At 34.4% G+C, this 15,601-nt stretch overlaps 3 protein-coding genes across 3 annotated transcripts in view; 2 read left to right on the top strand and 1 right to left on the bottom strand.

The window, feature by feature from the left end:
• LOC149909803 (peptidyl-prolyl cis-trans isomerase NIMA-interacting 4) overlaps positions 1-15,601 on the top strand; it is a 107,613-nt gene that overhangs the window by 49,992 nt on the left and 42,020 nt on the right. The window lies entirely within an intron of this gene.
• Positions 4,226-8,106, top strand: repo (homeobox domain-containing protein reversed polarity). Its single transcript, XM_090118149.1, has 3 exons — positions 4,226-4,815; positions 7,046-7,169; positions 7,276-8,106. The coding sequence occupies exons 1-3, from the start codon at positions 4,460-4,462 to the stop codon at positions 7,927-7,929; spliced, it is 1,134 nt and encodes a 377-aa protein (XP_089974275.1). The 5' UTR covers positions 4,226-4,459; the 3' UTR covers positions 7,930-8,106.
• On the bottom strand, positions 9,467-15,534 carry LOC149909812 (transcription termination factor 5, mitochondrial-like). Its single transcript, XM_090119929.1, has 8 exons — positions 15,300-15,534; positions 14,972-15,209; positions 14,683-14,843; positions 14,074-14,414; positions 12,673-12,804; positions 11,518-11,636; positions 10,180-10,410; positions 9,467-9,795 (listed from the first exon to the last, which is right to left on the bottom strand). Exons 1-8 carry the CDS (start codon positions 15,433-15,435, stop codon positions 9,543-9,545), a joined length of 1,611 nt encoding a protein of 536 aa, XP_089976055.1. The 5' UTR covers positions 15,436-15,534; the 3' UTR covers positions 9,467-9,542.

A 15,601-nucleotide genomic window follows, 5' to 3' on the forward strand; every position in this document is an offset into this window, starting at 1 on the left:
ACTAAGACCCCTGTAGAACCGCCATCCTGTTACAAATGACTCGAAATTTTGTGTCAATATCTCCCGGTCTAATACGTAATATTTTTAACGTTTTAAAAATTGAGTTCTTTTGAACTCTTTACAATTAGCAGGTTTATTGTAATTGTGCCTTTATCGTGAACCAGAAATTATTTGTTTATACAGAAAGCCGGAAAACAGCCATTTTAATTTACGTAGCAAAGCTTCTAAGGGCCGATTTTTCAATGCTTGGATATAAAACTTATTCGTCGAATAATGTATAAAACTACCATTTTAAAAACGTATTCTAATTGCCCGTATTTGAAAGTTTACGTGACATTTAAATATTATAGTCCGGGATACATCGCCCATTTTTGCAAGTGATTACTATCAAGCTAATTTTTCGTGAGTAGCTTTATTTTGATGAGATGCCCAATAATTTCATGTACGAAACTCTCGATTGTGGTAGCTTACAGAGGTAACAAGGATAAAATATTTTGATTTGATGGTTCTCGAATATTAATTACTAACTGAATGTTTTTTTTTTGTTCAATCTCAAGATAATTATCTAAATTATTCGAAAAAATATTTGTCCTACAAAATCTATGGTTTGATCAAAGTGTCCCCCTTTCCAATGTGTATCGATAACGAAGTCATCATAAATGATTACTAACCAGCTGATTTTTTTATTTTCACTTATTTAACACTTATATAATTCAACAGACATATTGTCCTACAAATTGCGTAATAAATATTTGAGAACCGTGAAATCAAAATTTTTTATCCTTGTTACCTCCGTAAGCTACCACAATCGAGAGTTTCGTACATGAAATTATTGGGCATCTCATCAAAATAAAGCTACTCACGAAAAATTAGCTTGATAGTAATCACTTGCAAAAATGGGCGATGTATCCCGGACTATTATCGTGTAATACTTTATTGGACGGATATTAAGTTTTATCCAAGCATTGAAAAATCGGCCCTAAGTACACTATCTCTATGCCCTAAGTTAACTCTACACTTTATTAGAGAGTAAAATATTTTTTACTTTACCGGGCCCTTCGATAACATGCTATTTCATTTTTTTTCTCTTAATTTCTCTCCTATAATCTATAAAGCTTATTTATTAAAAATCTTATTTGATCGATATTGATAACCGCAATACGTAGACACTTGAAATATTCACAGAATTATATTTAAAAATTGATTCTATTTCGAATAATCTCAGGAACTATTAGATTTAATTTTTTTTAATGTTTAATAGTAAATTTACTGCGGAATGCTAAAATATATTATAGGCTACACAATATCAAGCAACGACCAGGAACTGCTGATGCGGGTGAAACCGCGGGGAGCAGAAGTATTTATTGAATGACTTCACACCGAGAATTTTGTTTATTTGTCACTATCGACCTAAGTTTTTAAAAAACGAAGGAACGATTTGAGAAAATCTTGTCGAAGACAGATAAATTAAAAAGGTAGGTAATTTCTAGTAGAATAATAATTATCATTAGGGAGATTTAGCACATATTTCTGTTTACACATTTATTTCAGTTTGCATTTCAAAAATACCAGAATAAAATTCTTTCTTTACAGTATGTATTAAGTTACTATAAGATATTGTACTTAGTTACAGATATTATATCTTTTGTGTCGCAACGGCAATAATACACAAATAATATAAAGCGGAAGAGTGCGCTTGTCTCAGGAACTACAGAAACTCTACTGGACCGATATCAAATATTCTTTCACCTTTCGATATGCGCGTAGTCCCGTGTTATATAGGCCCTATCACAGATAATATAATATGTACTATACTAGTATATTATTTACCACGGGCGAAGCTAGGGCTAACCACTAATAATAGATACTCGCAAAAATATACTTGACCCGGGGGTTGACCCGGGAAATAAAAATAGGTTTCTGAATATTGCGATTATTATACGTACGTACTGTACTGTACGGACAAGAAGATGATCAGCCTTCTGTCATCTGTGTCCTGCCAGAAGAACCATGACCAATGGTTCTAACTTCTAACTTAATGGTTATAACCACTGTACCAAGGAGGTATATTTTCGCTAGATAGAAGTAATGTCAATCTTTCTATTACTATTTATTATTATTTATTTTTATCTTTATTTCTATTTTTTATACGACAACAAGCAATGCAGCGGGCGGAGCACTCGACGTTTTAGGTTATCACCGACGCCCATAAGCAACGTTAGGGACTTTGCGATTGTTCTGCTGACCTTTGAGAGATATGTAGGTTTTTTTTGTAGGTATGGTTAAATATTTTAAATAAGGTAAGTATAGTTATTTGATCTATGGTACACATTTACAATATGTACAATATCTATTGGCAAGTAAACGTGAGGATTGAGGCTCCATATAGGAGCTTCACGTATGGAAACGCATATTAAATGAAACAACCTATTGAAATCGATACGATCAATCTTCGAGTTTAAATTATTAAGGAATGTCCAGAAAAAAGCTGTAGGTATCCACGAAGTATACATACAAATAAATCGAAGATTGCATAACTTAGATATTAATATAGGTAAAGCTTTTATCAACCATAAGAGTTAGTTATGTACCAACTAGCTGGTACCTATAGCTGTTTACCTTACAAGGTGTAATTTGAGACTCGAGAACGATCCTGAAGTTTTCCTAGCTACCTACAACAGGGCGTAAAAATACAATTTTCTCTACAATGACTCTATGTTCTATGATTTGAATTATATAACGACCAATGTAAAAAAATCCACGAATTACTCCAAAATAAGAGAAGGCATTTGTTTATGAATTACTGAGAGATAGGTAAGTCATAGTACCTAACAATGTCTTTCTAAAGTTTTACCGTGGGTAGGTAGAAGGTAGGTAATTAAAGGTATATTGCACCAAAGCGAAGACTGCATAATAAGTTAAATAAAAATGTTTCAGATCTTTATATTCCGTAAATGTATGACAAAAAGATCTGCTTATTATCTATCATATACGCTCTTATATCTTGCATTACGCTTTAAATTTAATAGGCATTCATTAGAAAGAAGAAAATGTAACTCACATTTATCTGTGTCCTGTAAAAGCTTTTTCCAAAGTTTTTTTTTTGCTTATTCCAAAGTTCTAACTTGCACTTTATCACCTATAACTACTAATTACACTACACAATATAATTAAAAACACCTTAGACACTGAACCGGATAGTGGTTAGTCATTTTCAACCCATCACCAAAACTTTGACTTGACTTGAGTCACTCAATGCAAGAACCGTATGCACAGTATGTAATTGACGTAAGACATTCCTCCAGATACGTTTTAAACAAAAACACAAATTGCAGATGCACAAGTGCATCAACGAGTGCAATTCGTGTTGTCTGAAAGTCTCCAATGAGCCCAATGAAGCAGAGATCCCGTTGGCGAGTGCCAGCACCAACCTAAATAGACTCTGATCATCTAAATTGACTTCAATTAAATAACAACCGAAATTGTTGAAATGCGCCATTACTCCCTCAACGTTAATCTAAGTGCCAATAGTCAGGGCGAATGTTTTATTAATAATCCCCAGCAATAACTGTTAATTGATAATTAAGCAATGTCGGCGTCAATCAGCGGAATCGAAGCGCGCACGCCGTAGCCGCAGCGCGCGTTGCCTCTACGCTGTCTCGTCTTGCATATTTTCTCCAGACGAAATCTCAATTTAAGTGATTTTGTTTTTTTTACAAACAATATTTTTCTCACGGCTATAAATCATGTAACAGACATACCAGATTTATCGATACGGATATATTATAATGCCTAGTGGACTTTTGAAATAATGATGTGGGTGTTCGCTCCCTAAAACATGATAGGAGCAAAATCTCATGTGTTTGTGGGAATCCCGCATGGTGCTCATAGTTCATAATATGAAAGGCAACGGCGGCCGCGGAGATAGCCCGCAGATCGAGACACGATACATCGAGGGTACACCGCCGCGCTGTAGCGACTTAGGGGAGTGGCTGAGCGCAATCCTTATTGGTTCCCCCTCTCTACGACATTACAGTCGTAAGCGCCTACTCCATACGATCCAATGTCCCCTTTCAGTTAACTCAATACGAAATAGAATAGCGTTTTCAACATAACACGCGGTGCTCTCGGTCAGTGCACTCATTGGTGCGAGTTTTCCTCTAAGCGTCGTATTATGGTAATATAAATTGACCAACCGTAGAGCAAATTCGGTTAGTTCGTTAAAGTTGATTAAAGCCATTTAACCGGGACGGACACGACGAAACGAACGGCGCGGGCTCGGTTCCGAGGGTTCGGTTAAATGAACTTAAATTGTTTAATATCGTCGTCGATAAATTGAGTTTAGGTCGAGCTCACGCAGCTCGACGTAGGTGCTTGCGGCGTCGAGGCCGCCGCGACGGAGCCGAGAGAGGTTGGCGCGGAGGTAGCGGGCTCGCAGGCGCCCGCCGCCGACGGCTACATGTACGTGTGCGGGGACCCAGCCGGCAGTGCCGGCCCGCGCTACGAGTGCTCGTTCGAGCCAGCGCCGGGATCCATGGACCAACCTACCTTCGAGGAACACATGTTCAGCGAGTTTGGCAAGGACAGACAAGTGCAAGTGGTGGTTGGAGCTGGAGGTGAACTGCAGTACCGGGAAGAGTTACCAGTGTTCGCGTCTAGTGCTGACCAGAAGAGAAAAGACGAGCCGCTACTTCTGCAGCAGGTCGAAGCGCCTACGCAACACGCGGCACACCCACCTCCGCCTCCACCACCGACCACGAAGAAAAGTGATAAGAAAAAGAGTGAAAATAATGGCATTAAAAAGAAGAAGACCAGGTGAGTGACATTGTGTTTAAAATTCTTATAAAACAATTATTAAAATACAAATGCTTACTGAAACTAATAACTTAAATTCATAATTTTAAGTACATATTTAATAATTACGAAGTACGTACACTATTATGTTTAGGTACGTTAGCTTACTTAAGTTAGAGTTAACGAGCTTTTATAGAGACATGGTAAAGTATATGATACAAACGCAATTTTTATGGAAAAGTATGATAATTTTTTTTATCTAAATTGACCTTATTCATGATTATTGATTGTAATTCACACATAAAAAATTTGGCACTTATTTCATATGTTTCTATTTTTTATGATTGGATTGGACCTAATTAAAAAAATAATATCAAGTATCATTTTGGGGTATGTAATTATATTAACCTTATTTTTACATTTACACCTGAACCAAAAACTATTATTAGCTTTGTATTTTGTCACGTAAACATTTCTCAAAATCGTGAAAACTAAAGATAAAAAAGTACTTACCTTCTTAATAAATTACAAATTTAAAAAAAAGAATCGTACAAAACAGCACTAAAGTTGCTATGCGATTTTTAAATGGTTGTGCGAAACATAAAATAAATATTCAAACATAAACATCATCAAATTCATTAAACATTAAAGCTACTTGAGTAGCATAAAAAGATACCTACTTCATTCATATTATAATTTTATTGGCTACTAATTTCATATATCAACAAGTTTAAATAGGGATGATGTGTCGGTATTCCGAATGCACCCTCTGTAGGACAATGAATTTATTTAAAGGGCTACTGCGTTTCAAGTGGCCCATAACTAACGCGATGATTTGTTGAAACCAAGTCACATATGGCTTTTTATTGAATATTCCACAAATATATAAGCTACTAGCAGTCCGCCCCGGCTTCGCCCGTGGTACATATTTACGTTTCCTCTACGTAAGAACCATCCTCGTACTTCAAGGAATATAATAAAAAAATAATTATCGGAATCGGTTCAGCCGTTCTCGAGTTATGCGCTTACCAACACATTTTGCGATTCATTTTTATATATAAGAGAAGACTAGCGGTCCGCCCCGGCTTCGCCCGTGGTACATGTTTACGTTTTCTCTACATAAAAACCATCCTCGTACTTCAAGGAATATAATAAAAAAATAACTATCGAAATCGGTTCAGCCGTTCTCGAGTTATGCGCTTACCAACACATTTTGCGATTCATTTTTATATATAAGAAGATTAATATTATTGTTCTATAGGCTACCTACGGCAAAAAAACATCAATCTGTTTAAATTTTTTTTTTTCTTGTTTTTATATAACCAGAATATTTTTCACCTTTTTACAAAACTTTAAAACATTTGCGTTCAGGAGAAAATCGAGAGATTCATTTTTATTTATATCACTTGACAACTTTTAATTTGAACAATTGAAACAAAAGCAAACAATGGCGGTAGGTATATCTATGTACTTAGGTTCATAAATAAAATAATAAATAAATCTATAGGTACTAATATTATAAAGCTGAAGAGTTTGTTTGTTTGTTTGAACGCGCTAATCTCGGGAACTACTGGTCCGATTTGAAAAATTATTTCGGTATTAGCTCATTTATCGAGGAAGGCTATATGTCATCACGCTACGGCCAACAGGAGTGGAGCCAAGGGGGTGAAACCGCGCGGAGCTGCTAGTAAATAATATACACGTCAGTAACATATTTAAGAGTATATTATGATTTAAAATCGAAAACTGCGTGAATCATGGCTTATAAAATTGTCAATGAAGGGGAAATAATGATCAAAGATAATCATTGGTCCCCCGTCTTAGATTTAACAAAGCTGTAGATGCAGGCGCCGACACTATTCAATCGAAAGTCGAGGGCATAATTACCCGTATGTCAATAGGGAGCCAATTGACTTATCTTGATATTTTTAATTAAAATTTCGGGCGGATTTATAAGAGAACATTTAGAGTATATATTTTGTACAAAATATAAATTTATAATTTTTGATATTAAAAATTTATTAAATTGAATAGCATACCGTTACACTATTTCAAGTGTCGTCAATTGACAGGCAATTAGAGGTGCCCACGCGCAACAGGGGTGAATTTAGTTTCACGCTCAATCAATTTCTGCGCGTGTGCCCGCAGCCATATTGCACGCGTCAGATGGTAGATAGATTCACCCCGGGATGATAAGACCAATTTATTCATAAATTCCTACATGCAATAACAATATTTAATTTGTTTACAGAACTACTTTTACGGCATATCAACTTGAAGAGCTCGAAAGGGCTTTTGAGCGCGCGCCGTACCCCGACGTCTTCGCTAGAGAAGAGTTGGCTCTAAAATTAAATCTATCGGAATCACGAGTTCAGGTAAGAATACACTTCTATAACTTAAGATCAAAGTCTGATTTTAATAATATAGCGACATTCATCGAAAGGTCCATTCCAATATTTAACATTTTATCTCTTTTATTAGGTATGGTTCCAGAATAGAAGAGCAAAGTGGCGAAAACGGGAACCGCCACGCAAAACTGGATACATTGGCTCCAGTTCACCTAGCTCCACAACCTTAAGCGGTGGCTTTTCGGGAATTGGAGGGAATCTTCCTGCTTTTCCTCAGAATGGCTTGCCAGCTCCGGCGGACTCATGGTCGTATCAGCATTCTTACGAATTATCTTCTCATCATTTATTATCTTCTGGTAGCAGTGGGTACCCAGCATTTAACACACAACCGGCAGCATATTCTTATACTACAGTTCTCAACGGTCACGACGGTCAAATGTTTGCTCCGAGACATTCCTACGAATACGGCGAAGGAAGTCCACCTCCGCTGGGTGTTCGAGATTACCCAATGATAGCAGCTCATTCCCCACAAATGGAAGCTCATGGGCACGAGGAGAAGTTGGAATATCGTAACCATGAACACGAAGACAAATACTCCGCGTGTGCGATGCAAGAAGAGCCGCGGTATGGCGCCCCTCCAGAAGACTATGACAAATGTGGGATTGTCCAACACGACAAACACTATGACATGGATCGCCACGCTGACTTAGCGCAGCCTGTAGTCGTTAAAATGGAACCTAGCCCCGGCCAAGCATATACTACATCACTGCCCCCTTTTTTGAATTGAAATACTCTTTTTCGAAATTGTCTGATAGTTTCAACTAATTTCGAAAAAGGGTATTATTCTCTTTGTTCATTGGAAGACTCTTTGGAACTGAAATAATCATGGAATAGGATTTTGAACAAATGATTATTTTTTGTTTTTTTCAGAGCTTGTGACAAGAGCAGTAAATATTTTTTTACAAATGAAAATATCGTAAATATATTTTACTTATAAAAATGTGAGAGAACACTGAAAAGTAACGAACTTCTCGCTGAAGCTCTTTCTAAAAAAAATTATCAGCTCATTAACTAAAGAAATACCTATTGGTAGTCGAATTGAAAACAAAGCTTATTTGCAATAATAATTTAAGTTGGTTAAGTCTATCAATAAGACCGAATGAATTAAACTGTTCATTAGGTAACTAGTTTATTTATTTTAAAACTTACCGTAGGTATATCGAATATAATGTTGTATAAGAATTAAATCATCACCGTGCATTCCTTGTGCCTTATTAGGATTTTCTTGCGTAAAGCTAAATAGTTATAGTATTCGTATTATTTTTATATTAGGTAGGAACTTATTCATGGACATAATATAACAATGAGTTTTTTTTTGGTTTTAGGCACGTATAACTTTAACAGAAACCCTAAGCAGAAAGCTTACATTGGGTATAAGTTCTTAAAAATATAGGACCTAGGACTTAGACTCTAGGACCTCTACCTCCCAACTTCAGTATATCACTACTTTTTGGGACACCCTGTGTAAAAACTATAAATTTTCTCGTTTCGTTAGCTTATTTTTTGTTTTTCCTTTTTGCTTGTGGTTAAATTTTTGGTTACCTCATATTTGTTCTGTTCAGTTAATAAATTTGATAAAAACAGGTATAAATAAATTTTGTTACTGCTAAGCTAACTTATCTGTAAAACACATAATAAAATGTCTTCAGAGATTTCGTTACCCAACAATGTATATTTTAATATTTTTTTTGTTGTAAAGTATAATTTTTTTCACTATTCAAATTGGCATTTGTGAATATAGATAATTAAATTATCAAAAATCTTGATTTCATAGTAGTACCTCCCTAACACCTTACTTGACGAAACATTTTTTTTTCATAATTTATAACTAGGTATAGAGTTATGTAGTTATCTATTTAATACATTTTTCACAATACCATTCCTTAAAATATATCGATAACTGATAAGTTAAATTAAATATTAGTGGATTTTACAATTAAATAGCATATTTTTAAGCATTGTAAATACATTTAAGAATAGTGAATTCTGTGCCAAAACGTAGACTAAATTATAGAAGATATATAGTTATCTCATTTATTTTATGGAAATAAGTTATACATATTATATGATTAATTGCTTATCTTAAAATTGAAGTTTTTGAATCCAAAGAAACTTGTATGTTATATAAATGTAATACTCTACATAAGTCAGGGTATTTAATAGCTAAAATAAATTTTAGTTTTGTACTTTATTGAAACAGTATGGTTTCATATTTATTTTAAGTTTGTAAAGCAATAAGAGATTTTATAAATAAAAAAATATGCTTAATTTTGTATTTTATTTCATTTTAATTCTTTACAACTTTATACAAAAGACTATCTATCTATCTATACAGTTATACTAATTTTGTTGAGATTTTTTTATTGATTTTTCTTCTCTCGCGCCATCTTGCTTATTCCAAATTCCATCGCCGCTAAAATGATATTTTTTCTCAATTTCATAAAGTGTTAAACTTAAAATCTGGCTATCGGAAAGCTTGGAGTAATTCAAATTGGCGTAATACGTATCCATTTCCGATTTGAATTTTTCTCTTGCCATCAAATCACCATTTCGCATTTTTTGAAGGTGTTTGATATGTTTTTCTATTTCTAACCTAAAATAAAAAGTTTCCAATTTTAATTTAACGCTTAGGTATTAGAAATCAAAATAATAAACCTTTCCACAAATTGTCATCTAGTCTCAAACTAAAAGCATAATATATCCAAATGTTATTGAAGTGAAACTTCTTTATTCGCGTTGAGAGTAAAATTTCAAGGTCGCGTCATGGCAATGCCGTCACATCATGGAGTAAGGCGACGATTTTGATACCTTTGAATTTTTCCAAAGAAGTTTTGCTTCTGACACGTGTGCTGGGCACACACGCTCTTTTACTTGACTTAAATGGTAATTGACTTCTTAATTTTTACATATTAACTATATCTAACATATTCCCATTGAAAGCTCAAGCATTTGCCTAAAAGTATACAATAAAACTTACGCTGGGTACAAGAGTAAATGGCAGTTATCCAATATCACTTGATCCGGAAAATGTTGTTTCAACAAAGAAATATTTTCGTATATATTGTGCAAGGAAGTATGCAGCCAGTACTTATGACGCTTGAGATTACCTAAAATAGTTTTTTTGCTCATCTTTCTTCCTTGCAATGATGTTGTTATTAGTATTACGATATCTCGACTGCACACTTTGCTGCCAAAACTATTGATGTATCTGCAAAGAAATGTTTTTGACTATAAAAATATTTATATCAACATTTGCATAATTAATAATATTTCAACAATTCCTTCACCAAAAATTCACTAAAATAATTCCAAATTTTTAGTCCTAAAAGACAGAAAATTTCTGCATTTAACTCTTTAAATATTATTGTAATGTGAATAAAGTAGGGTTGTTGAGGATTCCTCTTCCGCTTCCTCATAATGCGGAAGTTCCGCAATATTTTGGGTTCCTCTACCGTTACCGCATCCTCAAAAACGAAAATAAAAAAATCCTCTTCCGCTATCGCTTCCTCAAAATTTAGAGGAAATTTATGAGGATGCTGATCCGATCGGGCGGCGAATTTACAAAGCCTATTTAGAATAACTATGTATTTGAGTTACGAGTCGGGCTCTACTAACGAGCAAGAGTAGAGTCTTACCGCCATATTTATATCTGCGCCTAACACTTATCTCTAAACATAATAATATAACATTTTCTCTCATACTCAGAAGAAACATATATTTTACCAAATTATGTGTGTCAAAAGTCATTTTAAATTAAAAAACAAACTAGTATAGTTGTTTAAGCTTACATAATATCTACCAGTTAGTTTTTTTTTGTGGAAATCGCCTAATGTCGCTTCTGGCACTGAGATAGATTAAGTTTTTTCGAGTAATATTCATAAACAAAAGCTCATCTGAGTCCGGCTCGTGACTCAAATAGTATAGTACTTAGAGGCTTTGTAAATTCGCGATCGGGCGAGCTAACCTCCCCTAACCAAACATCAATATGTACAGACAGGAGAATGGCTTTTGTTTTAATTTTTAATTTTAAAAGTTTTTGTTTTTTAATTATGATTATAATTTCCTATCATCCTCATCCTCATCCGCTTCCTCTTCCGCTTCCTCATCCGCATCCTCTTCCTCAAAAAAATATCCTCTTCCTCATCCGCATCCCCTAAATTTGTGTGTGAAAATTCCTCTTCCTCCTCCTCTTCCTCATAATCACTTCCTCAACAACCCAAGAATAAAGACTAAAAAAAAAAACAATCCTAATCTCTTTAATTTAGGCGCGTAAAATCAAATAATTCATAATTTTTTTTATACGAAGTATACTTACGTATTGAATATTCTGTGTGCCGAAACAAGATGATTCAAACTGAAACACTGTTTTTTAGCAGTTTGAATTTTTGATAATCTGTTCATCACTTTCTTTTGGTGCACAACTAATGTAAGTACCTGTTGAGAAAAATCTATATATTATATTAATTCAATATATAGACTTTAATTCGATGAGATTTCATACAATAATATTGTTATTTTCGTAATAAATTGTATTAATGTTGAATTCATCTTTCATTGCGTCGCGTCGTTATACAAGGTTCAATTTTGATAACAAAGAGAGCCGAGACTTTATGTAATTTTTTTACTTTATTTTCACATAGTACCTTTTAATAACGAAATACTTCAATTAATTTTTTATCAGCTAAGTAGGTCTCAATGCTTTCTATTGATAAAAATTTAACGAAAACATTTTGACGAAGTTGTGTAGTATTATTTTCATTTCAATTTTTTGTAAAAATCAATTCTCTATCTCACAACGAATTATAGATTCAGATAATATGGGGTATATTGGAGACTTGTAGAAGATAAATAGATTTGAATTTAATAACTCAGGCCCCGGAATCACAGACACAATAGAAAATCTATTATGTCGTAGACCGATCGGGCCGTTCGGGGCTCAATGGGTTAAATACTTTCATAAAAAAAATTCACATAGGTACTTAAAAAACAACACAATCGCTAATTAATACGTCGTCAAAACGGTCGTGTTGCAATAACCACATTATTTCGTTTCAGTAATGTTAAATGTCTATTGTTTTGCTCATAAAAAAACTCTACCTCATACACGCGTAGGCAGAGTTTTGCTTCAGACAAATTTTGAGCGTGATAGTTCGTTTAATTATCTGTTTATTGTATGACATGTTACTATAAATTTATAAAGAACTAGCTTTCCACCCGCGGCATCGACCGCGCAGTCAAAGAAAAACCCGCATAGTTCCCGTTCCCGTGGGATTTCCGGAATAAAACCTATTCTATGTCCTTTCTCGGGTATCAAAATATCCCTATATCAAATTAATACAAATTGGTTCAGTAATTAAGGCGTGATTGAGTAACAGACAGACAGACAGAGTTACTTTCGCATTTATAATATTAGAAGATAGAAAACATGACATGTTACTTTTTTTCAAAGGATAGCAGATATTTTACTTACTCTAGGGTTTGTTGCCAGTACTTTATACTCCTTCATATTGACAAGCTCATTGAGACGATCTCTCACTGAAGCAGGATTCATACAGAACACCCTCAAACATCGCCTCTGCGCTTCTTCCGTTATTTCGTATTGCTGCAATCAAGCATTTATTTTTACATTATTTTTTGAAGTGAAACTTCTTTATCGGGGTTGGACAAAAATTTAGTGTAACATTTTTGCGTTACGCCGTACGCGTGACATTTTTGCGATACGCCGTACGTGTGACATTTTTGCGTTACGCCATACTCGTGACATTTTTAAGGTCATAAAGAAGTTTTCGAGTTCAATCCCCAAAAGACACAGGTTTGCGCGTTCACCGCTAAAAAGACCCCATTTGTCGTAGAACCTCGGTTTAAGAGTACTCCCCTTAGTATATCGCTGAAAATCGGAATCCTCGGAGTTGAAATCTCGAGTGACGTTCAATTCCGCAGTCATTTGGAAGCGAAGGCTAAATTAGCCTCGAAAAAGCTTGGTGTGCTCAGTAGATCGAGACAGTACTTCAAGCCGGCCCACCGACTTCAGCTGTACAAGGCTCAGGTGCGACCGCATATGGAGTACTGTTCTCATCTCTGGGCCGGAGCCCCACAGTACCAACTTCTTCCTCTTGACCGCATCCAACGTCGAGCAGCTCGAATTGTCGATGACCGTAGGCTTTCCGATAGGCTCGATCCTCTGTCAGTGCGAAGAGACGTTGCGTCTCTCTGTATACTGTACAGAATTTACTATGGGGAGTGCTCTGAGGAATTGTTCCACCTACTACCAGCCGCACAGTTCCACCACCGGACCACACGCCGTAAAAATCTGTTCCATCCGCACCATCTGGATGGTTGGCGCTCCACCACTGTCCGCTTCACCCGCAACTTCCTTCCGCGTACGGTGAAACTGTGGAACGATTTGCCACCTGCGGTGTTCCCGAACAACTACGACATTGGGGCCTTCAAGAATAGAGCTTACTTGTCCGTAAAAGGCCGGCAAAGCACCTGCAACACTTCTAGTGTTGCAAGTGTTTATGGGCGGTGGTGACCACTTACCATCAGGTGGCCCACCTGCCCCTTTGCTTGCTCTGACATAAAAAAAAAAAAAAAAAAAAAAAGTTTCACTTCTTACGTGTGTACACTAGTACATGCACACATTTTTTTATTTTTACTAATTGTTTGGTTTTTAACACATTGACATAAAATAAACTAAGATATAAGTTAGCGCCGACATCAAACCTTATAAATTTTTTCTTGAATAATGTAAAAATAAATTATGTAAACTAAAACAGAATGGATTATGTCCGCAGCAGAAACATACAGAACTAAAACATATACAACGCTACGCTAGTATACATAGTATATATTATTTAACAAGGGAACTAACCTTTAACAAAACCCTAATTTCCAATAGTGAATTATAGTTATTTTTCAATATAGCAGGCTCCAGTCTTATTGCTTCTTTAATTTCAATCCCACCCAATGAGTCAACATTTTCTAAAATTAGCTTTGTGTTGACAGGGTCAGATGATATTATAAAACCATTTCTTCTTATAACTTTCAATTCGAATTTTATGATATTTTCAGCTATATCTATGGCTTGTCGAATATCAGACATGGGCCTATGTCTTAGAGGCAAATAATTTTTACAGTATTTTGCAAAATCTTCATTGTTTATGTGTAGTCTCCACTCAAGGTATCTCTCTAAAACACTTGTTCGTATAGTCACTGCAAAATTAAAGTACTTTGAGGAAAAAATAACACAAAATAGAATCAACTCAACAAAGAAAGTGATTCTATTAATAATTGAAAATTAATGTTGTAATGTAAGAATCTTTGGGAGAAATGTAATGCAAGCATATCCCAGCTTGAAATAATTATCATAATAAAAACTAAACACACTAACAATATATTATATCCTAATTGAGAAATGGTCTTTAATTTAAGTAATATGTGAATGAATAGATACTAAACATCAGCTACATAAAATACTTACAAATACTTGTATCTGCATCAGAAAATTTTTTCAAGGATTTCTGTTGATCAGGCCACTCTTGAAATATGGCAAGTAAAACCTCTTCTAAATTAGACTCATTATTGAGAAGACCTTCTTTTTTCAAATAGGATATTGTTCTTGATTTTACTATTGTATTATATCTGAAAAAAAAATGTTAACTCTATACTCTATAGTCTATACATTTTACTTTAGAATAAAATTAATAAAAGCTGTTTGCTTCTTGTTTCAATTTTTTGTAATATAATATTAATAACATACATCTATATACCTTATTAAATATCTAGGAATTATTTTAGTAAACCCACATTCTTTGAAAATTTCTCCATAATTATCCATAGATATAACATTCATACAAAATAAATGTGGATTGTAGCATGCTTCTTCCGGAGAGATTCCAAACTTTTTAAGTATATCCAATGTAAGATGCAAATTTTCTGTAGTCATGTGAGCTATGTTTGGTTCTTTTTTCCTCAAATCTTCAAGATATTTTGAAGATAATGTTTGGCCTATAATTAAAATAAGTATATTTTTGGTTAGATTATACTCAAGCATAGGCACTTTATTCGAATTTTAAAAGTTTATAACTACTTACTTACCTGTGATTTTTTGGTATAAATTTACAAATGGTATTTCAAAATTATTAAAGAAAACAGTATTGTGTTTATTGAGAAACCGGTATTGGCTTTTGATAGCTTGCTTGGCAATGTGTAAAGATATTCTCTTTAACTGCATCTTGAACAAGTGGTAATAAATTCCGTTTATTTTAAGGCACGAAGTATTATCTTTTTATTTTCATCATTCCAATGCAAACTAACAAAAATCACAGTGCAAGTAATACATTGAAATTGAAAATAAACAATTTCTGACAGATATTATCAGCTGTTGATCTCAGAACAAA

Source organism: Colias eurytheme, chromosome 3, assembly GCF_061535395.1.
Source record: "Colias eurytheme isolate Ceu_HAF_F1 chromosome 3, ilColEury1 Martin Lab GWU primary, whole genome shotgun sequence".
In the NCBI taxonomy this organism is placed as follows: Eukaryota; Metazoa; Arthropoda; class Insecta; order Lepidoptera; family Pieridae; genus Colias; species Colias eurytheme.

Bases quoted from the DNA above. Each gene is read 5' to 3' on its own strand.
- repo (XM_090118149.1), top strand. From the start codon at position 4,460: ATGTACGTGTGCGGGGACCCAGCCGGCAGTGCCGGCCCGCGCTACGAG. The intron at 4,816-7,045 runs GTGAGTGACATT...ATTTGTTTACAG, and splicing joins ATTAAAAAGAAGAAGACCAG to AACTACTTTTACGGCATATC. The intron at 7,170-7,275 runs GTAAGAATACAC...CTCTTTTATTAG, and splicing joins TATCGGAATCACGAGTTCAG to GTATGGTTCCAGAATAGAAG.
- LOC149909812 (XM_090119929.1), bottom strand. From the start codon at position 15,435: ATGCAGTTAAAGAGAATATCTTTACACATTGCCAAGCAAGCTATCAAA. The intron at 12,805-14,073 runs GTTAGTTCCCTT...GCTTGATTGCAG, and splicing joins AAATTAGGGTTTTGTTAAAG to CAATACGAAATAACGGAAGA. The intron at 9,796-10,179 runs GTAAGTTTTATT...TTTTTATTTTAG, and splicing joins CATTTACTCTTGTACCCAGC to GTTAGAAATAGAAAAACATA.